The 9,557-nt window shown below is 44.1% G+C and overlaps 1 protein-coding gene across 2 annotated transcripts; it reads right to left on the bottom strand.

Annotated features, from left to right (window-relative positions):
* Positions 1–1,222: 1,222 nt before the first annotated feature.
* On the bottom strand, positions 1,223–9,397 carry RAB19 (RAB19, member RAS oncogene family). 2 transcript variants are annotated; one of them, XR_001873102.1, is made up of 4 exons: positions 9,124–9,397; positions 8,097–8,280; positions 5,627–6,025; positions 1,223–3,564 (listed from the first exon to the last, which is right to left on the bottom strand). XR_001873102.1 is itself a non-coding variant. In XM_017804701.1 (3 exons), exons 1-3 carry the CDS (start codon positions 9,316–9,318, stop codon positions 5,760–5,762), a joined length of 645 nt encoding a protein of 214 aa, XP_017660190.1. In that variant the 5' UTR covers positions 9,319–9,397; the 3' UTR covers positions 4,282–5,759. The 2 variants fall into 2 exon arrangements, 1 of the variants encoding a protein (XP_017660190.1); XM_017804701.1 differs by lacking the exon at positions 1,223–3,564 and having other exon boundaries at positions 4,282–6,025.
* Positions 9,398–9,557: the final 160 nt, after the last annotated feature.

The following is a 9,557-nucleotide window of genomic DNA, read 5'->3' as shown; positions in this document are numbered from 1 at the left end:
TATTTTTGTGTGTTTCTGTAAATATAAAGGCATTTGTCACTTTTTCTTAACTCCTCCAGAACTGTGTCACTCTCAATATGGAATTTTAGTATTGTTACAGCTTTTCTAGCAAAGAGCCTGTAATGTAAGGAACACATTCTGCACAGACAGCTGAGGCAGTGGAAAGGTTGAAGGAATATCTAGGGCCATTAGTGAGCACAGATGTGGCTTGCTTTCTCAGAAGTAGTTTTTGCACTATTGTATTACTTTTATTTGCAGTACATATTCTATCCATAGTTTCCTGTCGTAATGATGTTGGCACAGCAAGCCCAAGGACTGCTACAGGCCACTTCCTTTGACTCCACATGCTTCTACAAGCCTATGTGTGTTCAGAAAGAAGCATTTTTCTGCAGAAGTACATGAAGTTGGAAGTAAACTAGTAAAAACTTATTTAGTTGCTGAAGGATATGAATAAGACAACTTTAACTGAACAAACTAAAGCCATCTTTGGTTTGGTTGGTTGTTTTGGTTATGTTTTGTTTTTTTTTCCAGGGCCAACTAGCAGAGGGAGAGAAAGAATGTAATTTGAGCAAGTGACACTTAAAACTGATATAGGGAGAAACAGAAAAAATAAAAGCCTTCCTCCCCTCCGTGGTGAACATAAGTTGCTACATCCTATTGGAAAACTGCATTCAAATGTAAGTTTAACAAAGATGTGTTCTGGTAAGGTGGAAGAAGGTAAAACTTACCAGCCAGAGCACACACATGAGGTTCTTTTCCTAAGGGGTGAGAAGTGGTGTGCTTTACTCTGTGTGGGTGTACATGTGGCACAGTGGTGGATGCTCCCGCTTCTGAAGCGGCTTTCTGTGGGTGTTACAGGGGAGGCTGAGGACACACAAATGAATGATTTGCTCTGGTGGAGGCTGTTGGGTCCAGCTGCAAGGTGACAGATGTGGTCACGTGCATCGTGACAAGTAGCTTCTGTTGCTCTCTCACTTTGAATCGTGCTGTGGTTCCTGTTCTGCAGGTTCAAGACCCGCATGTATTTGTCACCAAGCAGTACTGTTGTGTGCCACTTGTGTCTGAACCTTGCTGGTGGGAGGTTTGTTTCTAAGCTTGCTGTAGCATTGTGATTTCTACCTTCCACCCATCCCAAACTGGAACAACTGAAAATAGTAGGGCCTTTGAAATAATGTTAGTAGGCTGTTATGCTTTTCCTTTGTAAGAACAGGAATAATTTCAGTAGAAATAAGGCAAAGTTTTAATGTAAAAAGATGGAGGGTGACAACTTAGGCTGTGCTATGTTTTCTTCAAGCACATACCTAAGGTACAGAAACTGAAGAGGCCAATCAGAGTAATGTCAAGATGAAAAGGTATCAAGTCTCCATAACCTACCAGCAAAGTCTTGATTTCAAAACAAAAATCTTCAGGAAAAGATGCATGCTCTCACTTCAAGGGCCTTGACTTTACTCCCTAGGCCAGGATATATACATTTAGTTTGATACAGAACTTTGCCTCTTGTGGTAAGTGCAGAGTATGTGTGCTGCCCGTTCTCACTGCTCTGAATGGGATGATACAAGCTAAGAGTACTTGTTAAAACCTCTGCTGCTTCAGTTCAAATGGTGGTAGCACAGCTTGCCTTTGACTGTAGCCCAAGGTGGATTGTAATCTTTGAGGGGATGCCTGATGCATGTAATGAAATACAGAGTAGCTCACCTTGCCTTAGCAGGAAACTTATGGGGTGTCTCAGGTTTGGAACAAAACTTGTGTAGCTGAAATTATCAATGCTGCAGCAGTTTAAAAGGAGAGCCCCCATGTAATCCCCTGGGATCGAGATACAATACAGGACTTCACTGCAGGGATCAAGTAGCTACAAAGTCAGTTTAATGCAAGCATTAGAGAGACATTATTAAACTATAGTTGTGGTGAGCCTCACTTCAGGTTAGCAAAACTAGACTTAGCAGAGAAAACTGTATAAGCAGTGATATTCATGGGCACAGCAGTAGCAAGGAAATGCAGGACTCCAAATATGCTAAGCTCCTGCCCTGTTATATATAGATGTGCTGTTTGTCACTTGCTGTCAAGCCAGAGTCAACAGCTTGATGTGACTGCATTGACAGAGGTTGTGCAGGCACCTGAGTGCTGATTTTTAGAAGAACAGCATAAGAAAAATACTTCAAAAAATATTTAAAAGTCCGACCCATCTCAAACTGCACATTCCTATTACAAGGTGAAGTATTCTTAGGAAAAAGGAGCTCTGGGCATGTCTAAAACTATTCTCAAAGGGCTCCCATATCCCAGCATTGCCTGTTCCAGTTCCTAATACAATTGCATGAGAGTGGTGCTTGAAAATTATTTCGGGAGTCAGTACGTTGAGCAATGACTATTTAAGCCCCCCCACACACACACCTCCAGCCAAATGTGGTGTTCTTAGAGCTGAGACCCAGAAAAAGCTGCCTGTTGGCAGCCCGCAGCTGGAAGGGGCATCTCCTAAAAGCACTTTCGTTTGAGCACTCACCTGGTGGGGGGAAGCTTCACTTTCAATTCCTTGTCCAGAAGCACAGGCATGCATCTCCTTCCTGAAAAAAGGCTCAAGGATAGAGCTCTCCACCTCTGTCAGGACCTGAAAATTGCTTTCTCTGTCTCCTTTCCAACTATACTTAAACATTAACTAGAATGATTAGATAAGAACCTCAGCTTTTGCAATTAAGAGCCTGTCTCCTGCATATGAAGCAAAGCCTGACCACATAGGCAGTGCTATATGCCTTCCACTTCACTGGCTTGCTGTTATGTTGACTTTCAAACTAGTCAGCTTCTGGGAGGTGTCAGTTTGCTCCATTTTAAAATACTTTTTTTTTTTTCATTATCCTGTTTCATTGGGTAGGTCCTGCTTCAATCTCATCTGGCATGGCTGCAGTGCAAGTAATGTGCCACAGCTAAGATTGAAACACTTCCAAGTAGATAAAAACTTAACAAATGAGCTCATCTTCAAGCTGAATGTGCAGCTCTTAAAACTGAAACCTGAGGGACAGTAGTAGTTTTTAGAATAGTGGTGTAAACAAGCTATACTTTGAACAAATGCATTAATGATACTGTCAGGAAGCACACTGAATTTGCATATGATGCTGGGGAGCAAAACCATTAATGGAATGTTCCGTAGCAGTTAATGCCACTTTGCCTTGTCACAGCTGTGTGTTCCCACCTGCTCTCTGATGGGGAAAGGCAGAACCGCAGAAATTACACCGAGTTTGTATTTTAATCTAGTGGTTCTCACAGTCTATAATAACATGCCACAGTAAAGGGGTTTTTTTAAAGTTTATGGCTTCATGTATTACCTCATGAATAATACCATTACCAGTATACTCTCTGAAGAACCTTGTTAGCAACTGCTGCAGCTTGTTCTTCATTCAGGCGAGGACAGCTTGAAAAGTGTCCCTGCAGAAACCATTCAGTGTAACTGCCCAAAGGCCGTGTGGAAGATGCCAAACAGAACCAACCAGAAGAGGTCATGCTCCTGGTTTAGTTGCACAATGGGGAGGTGTTTAAGACTAGTTTCTTGAAGGAGGAGAAGGAAGCCTGTTAGACCTGTTAAAGGAAAGGGGACAGTGCAGCTCAAGGCATGGTCACAAGCCTGTCCTCCCTGATCCCGTGTTGCACAGCTTTCTGTGAGGAAGAGAATGGCAAGAGCCCTGTAACCTGGCAGTGCTGGGCAGTCAGGGAGGACCACATCAGCCTGCAGAAATCTCCATACTGAGGGTAAGCAAAATAACTTGATACACTAATTGCTAATTAAGGTAGTAAACCCAATGAACCATGCCAAGGTTAACACTGCCAGTAACATGGTGAGATGAACACAATACTTTTCTATTACAGTCTCCTGAAAGATACAAAAAAAAAAAAAAAGAGATGGATTACGACCAGGAGTAGTTTGGATTTTAAACAGAAAAGAATATTAAGCTTATATTTTACTGTTTTCGTAGTGACACAAGGTGTAGAAACTAGTAGTTTGGAAGCTTGCTTCCCACTTGGAAAGGCTATGGTATTTATTGTTGCCTAAATGTGCAAACTGAAATGCAACTACTAGGCTAGTACTGAATGAAGAAGAAATAAGATTTAAAAAGTAAACATCAGAAAGAGGATGTCTGAAGATGAAGCTTTCTCTACAGCAGGCAAAAGGCTTAGAGGCTAGCATGGAGGATTCCTCCCTCAGTTTACACACAGCTGCTCTTTGCATGTGATAGCAAAGAACTTAGCCAGAGAAAGCATTAATAATATTAGAAGTATTTCCAAGACTATAAATCAGTGATTCATTCTGCTTTATTTTTTGTGCTTCTCAGACAAGATTTTCCAGAAATATTTGCTACGTGATTTTCCCTATTTTTCCAGGGCTTAGGAAACACGGGCAGACCACCATTGAGTAAGCCAGCAACACACCAGCCTTCCCAGGGCTGCTTTGAATGTGACACAGACCATATTTTATCATTACAGAGTTTGAGTTGCAGTTCATAGCTTAACAGTAACTGACACACTTTGGTACATGAGGACTGCAGTCAAAAGAACTTCCCTCTGTATAATATTTCTTTCCTCCCTCTCCTTCCCCGTTTCCATCTACTGGGAAAAAAAAATGCAAACAAAACAACAGAGAAGAAAAAAACCTACATCAACAACACAAAATCCAAAACAAAACAAAACTCAAAAAACCCCCCCCAAAAAACCTCAAAGCCCACACCAAAAAAAACCCCAACCAAACCCCTTCATTCAGTTCAGGTATACAGAAGTGACCCCTGAGTAGCAGAGCTTGCATTTGGGAAGAGCAATCCAAAACCTTCCACATTGTTCAGTCCCCACAGCAGTAGTGTATATTACTTGCCTAGGGCAGCTTCTGGTGCACCCCATACCATTCACTTACTGCTATAACACAAGATTACCTAATTAAACCATCTTACCCCTTGCTGAGTTTTACAGGAGCTTGGATCCATCCTTCAGACTCCCCTGGAAATCTGCAGGCATACTCTCAAGCTGCCATTGGCCCATTGCACAAGCTACAGAAGGCTTTTGGTTAAAACCAGCACATCAAAAAGCATGATGAGGTTAGTGGGGAGAAAAGAAAAAACATCCTTTCACTGGAAGCTTTGCTTCTAGCAAGTCTGTGTAGCAAGATGGAGACCAGTACTGGAAGCAATTCTGACAATTAGGGAGCAAAGTGAAAGGCAGTCTTCTCACCCCAGGAAGAAGTGTATCCTGTTCTGCCTGCCATGTAACCCCAGGGATGTCTCCACTTATTCTTTCACAAATGTTATTAAGTCCCTTGGGATGAGTGGCTACATGCCTGACATCAGGACAGCCCCTAAATGAAAGTTTAAGCAGCATGTGTCAGACTTCTTACAGCTACGGGCAGAGCGGAAAGTGCTTGCACTTAGAACCAGCAACATAGCTCAGAAGGGTCAAATTAACACACAGCTCTGGTGCAAATTCATCTTCTGACACAGCCAGAAAAACATTCAAAGGTTATAATTAAAGGCAGTAGTTTTTATAGTTCTCTTTGATTAAGGCAAGGGCTGGCAGCTTCCTGAGTCCTCTCAGCTCATTGCCACGTTCAAAGCAACCTGTGCTACCAACAGCAACAATGATCTCTGAAAATACTTACAAGCCAAACTCCAAGGTAGAGATATCAAGAGACATGGCTTGAGGCCAGAGAGGACACTTTCATCAATTGAATACAATTGCATCAAACAGCCTCAGAAGAATGACAATTTCCAAGCTCTTCCTGAAATTTCTCTTCAACAGGGGCACTGGGCCTTCTCCACACTTGGACTGGCAATCACTGGCTTGGAATCAAGATAGAAGCTGTTTGGAGGGTTCTCTCCATGAAGCTGTAAGGTATTTCGGGCTATTAGCTCCTTAGCCATTAACATGAACACCTCTTCTATGTTTTGAGCTTCTTTTGCTGATGTCTCCAGTACAGCTAGGAGCCCGTGCTTCTCTGCCAGCGTGCAGGCGTCTTCAAACAGGACCTGGCGCTTATCCAGTGAGTCTGATTTGTTCCCTTAAAAGAAGGCAAATAGACATTCAATAAGTTAGTCTCTCAAAAATTCATCTTTAAATGCAATGGATTAATTAAATTCTGTTAAACAATAGATTTATGTTAGGTGTAAGAGTTACTGGAAAGAACAAGATGCGAGCACATCGGAGCCACAAACACAGACTATGGATCAAAACTGCAGCTAATCATAGGATAGGAAATGACTTGAAATCCAAGAAAAAACTAAAAACCTGTGTTCATCTAATTATTTGGTGTAGGTAGTGGTGCCAAAGGATTGTTTGGAAGCAACTATTGGTTCTATTCTTTAGTGGTTTTAAACATTTAGTAGCATTTAGGTTAAACATTTTAAAAAAATCTTTGAAGATGATGTCAAAAAAGACAAGAATTCACACTAGCTACTTTAATGCTTAAGATAGAGACTTGTTTCTGCATATATAGATTAAAATTTTTACTTGCAGCACTCCAGTCAAAGTCTATCAGAAAGCGTGAAACGCCTCAGATAAAATACCTTTGTATATTTAAGTAGTTGCAGCACATGTGGAATTATCAGTTCTGGTACATGCAGTACCTGGCTGAAGTCTACATTCATAGTTTCAAGACAGCCCTTCATCAAATTCATATCTTGAATTTGAAGCATATACAAGCCAACTCCCCTCCCATTAAGTCCCTTTCAATTTTTCTAAAAGGAAAAAACCCCAACAAAAACAACAAAACAACCCACCCCACAAAAGAAAACCACAACCCCCCAACAAACAGCTGGAGGGTTATTTGCCTTCTTAAAAAGAGCCCTCCCTTCTTTCCTCCTCCAGTTCCAGATGGGAAAGTTAGACTTCTTAACCTTAACCTCATGCTAGAAGGGTGTATAACATGCTCAAATGTAATTAAATGTACAAAGACTTCTGCCAAAGTAAGTAAAGCAAACAGCACCAGCTCTGGAAGAAAGCACCAAGCTGAATCCTTAACAAAAGCTTTATTTTTACCAATTTCAGAACTTTTCTCTTTAAAAAACAGCAACAACCACCACCAGCCCCCACCACACACAGGTAAGTCTTTTCTTTAGATTCATGACATCACTTAGAAAAACCCTGCCAAGTTCAGTGATTTACACCCACCCAGTTCTAAGCACTGCAGTTACAGATGGGGGTCAGAATTTGTTGTTTGTTTCTTCAGAGCAAGAACAGGAAGAACCATCACAGCCGCAGTAAGTACTGTGCTGGGAGCACAAGCAGCAGCTTCTGTTCCAGGCCCGTTGTGCCGTGGGGCTCAACCTGCCCGCCCTCAAGAGCCAGTCTGGGCTGCTGTAGCTGCATGCAGTGCTCTCAGCACAGCGCCACAGCACAACAGGCAGAGGCTGTGGAATGTAAATAAAGCCTCTGTCATTTTACTACACCAGTTCTCTCATTTGCAGCTTCTTCCTTGGGGACAGGAAGAGCAATAACAACCTGAAACCAAGAGGAAGGAACCACGCTGCTTCCTACCAGCTCCAGTTCTCAGCGATTGCTTCCTCAAGAGGCAAAGTTTCCTGAACGCTAGTGGAATGTAAGCAGACTACTTCATGCCCTGCAAAAGCCATTTCTCCATCTATTGTCTTACCTGCTAGGAATCCCATTACAGAGCAATGCGCATGCATATCAAAAGAACAGAGAGGAAAGATGAGAACGAGGAGTTGTGTTGCTCTGTGCATTCCCCTTCAGTCTTGAATTATTGAGCCTCTACATTCCTGTGCATCAGGAGTATAGGGTCAGACTTACTGCAATTCTAACCTCAGCAAGGCTGTCCCTGCCTCGAGCCTGGCAGCAAAGCTTGTTGCATTATTCCAACAGGAAAGAAACAAGTAAAAAAAGGTTTTGCTGTCTGCAGTGGGTTTGGTCCTGTCAGGACCAGGCTATGACTTTCCTCATTTTTTTTTAAAGCTTAGGCCACACTGATATATTTTCTGATGTTCTGTAATTAGAACTGCATTCTTTCTTAATGCGTAGTTTATAGATGCTTCAGGTAGTGGGGGAAAGTGAAGGAGATTTTATATTCATGTTAAAAAAGCTACATAACACAATATTTAAAATTAAAATCCTACCAATTAACATCATGACCAAGTTTGCAGCACCATACTTTTCAATTTCATGAATCCAATGAGGAATGGATTCAAATGTGGACCTCCTAGTAAGGTCATAGGCAAGGATGGCCCCATGGGCACTCCTGTAATAAGACTGGGTTATTGTCCGGAAGCGTTCTTGGCCAGCTGTGTCCCACACTTGGATCTGTAAGAGAAAGGACAGAAGTTGTAAAGGCCAGTGAATGCCACTTCCTAGGTGTTTGCCAGCAGCATCCAGGCCTTTGAAACCCCTTGTCTAGAAGGCAGCCAGACCTGCCTCAGCTCTCTCTGCTACAACAGTGTGGCTTTGCTTTCTCTGGGTCTGAAGAGACATTTATGAGTCTGTAAAGTCAATCTACACAGTTCAAAGAGAAAGCTGCAAGGGTAAACCCAGCTTTGTAAAGAGGCCAAGAACCCCAGTTTCAACAACTGTACTAAAAGATGTAGAGCATTACAGGCTTTTAACAGGAAAGGAAGAAGCCCTGATGAGGGACTGGGCAGAGCAAATCTATATAAAGGGCAGGCATCTGAACTTCCATCTGCATGCAGAGGGAAGTTCTAGCTAACCATTTCTTCTGGTGTCTGTCTTGGAAGCCTTCTTCCCTCAAATTAAGCACACATCAAAGTGTAGCCTTTGCAAACTAGAGGGTTTTCTCTCCTCAGTGTCCCAGCTTAAACTCCCCCATCTCTGACAGAGGTAAGAGACAACCCCTCCAAAATACAGCAGTCTTCCAAAGAACTCCCTGCAGGCAAAGTGTGAGCCCCCTCCTCAAGTAGATGCAGAGAAGTCACGAGAGCAAGCATGTACCCAAATCAGGGCATGCTCCTGAGAGAAAGCTCCCCTTGGAAACACCCCTGGTCAGAAAGGCGGCCAGCTTTTGCCAGCTGCCTTCATTAGGGCCGAGCAGGAGATGCTGTGCTTCCCACCACTCCCCGGCACCTGCATGGGAAAGGTGACACGGCAAAGGTGCTGCCCACCAAGAGTCTCGGGCTTGCTCCCACCACGGACCTTTACTTTCTTGCCGTCGATGTCCATCGAGCGCACGGTGAAGTCGACGCCGATGGTGTTCTGCTGCTTCTCGTTGTACTGCCCCGTCTTGAAGCGGTGCACCACGCAGGTCTTCCCCACGTTGGAGTCCCCGATCAGGATGATCTTGAACAGGTAGTCGAAGGCATCGTCCGCGCCGGAGCTGGGGAACGGCATCGCGGCTCCCGGGCGGGCCTGCGGCGGGAGCGGGGCGGGGGGGGGAGGACGAGCCGCAGGCCCGAGGAAGGAGCCCCTGTCCCACCGCTCACCTGTCGGCGCTGCCCTGCCGGGCCAGGTACGCCCGCTTTCTACCGCCTCGGCCCGGGGCCGGCGGGAGATGTAGTCCGGGCCCTCCCCTTCCCCGCCCCGCCGGCCGGGGGACGCTGCCGGCACCGCTCGCTGCCCGCCCCCGGACG

This window comes from Lepidothrix coronata, unplaced genomic scaffold (genome assembly GCF_001604755.1).
Source record: "Lepidothrix coronata isolate B3197 unplaced genomic scaffold, Lepidothrix_coronata-1.0 Scaffold10, whole genome shotgun sequence".
Taxonomy (NCBI): domain Eukaryota; kingdom Metazoa; phylum Chordata; class Aves; order Passeriformes; family Pipridae; genus Lepidothrix; species Lepidothrix coronata.
This window is presented reverse-complemented; position numbering and strand designations above follow the sequence as displayed.

Excerpts from the sequence above, each read along its gene's own strand:
- RAB19 (XM_017804701.1), bottom strand. The coding sequence starts at position 9,318 with ATGCCGTTCCCCAGCTCCGGCGCGGACGATGCCTTCGACTACCTGTTC. Across the intron at positions 8,281-9,123 it reads TCGACGGCAAGAAAGTAAAG|ATCCAAGTGTGGGACACAGC; the intron begins GTCCGTGGTGGG and ends TTTCTCTTACAG. Across the intron at positions 6,026-8,096 it reads CTTGGTCATGATGTTAATTG|GGAACAAATCAGACTCACTG; the intron begins GTAGGATTTTAA and ends CCTTCTTTTAAG.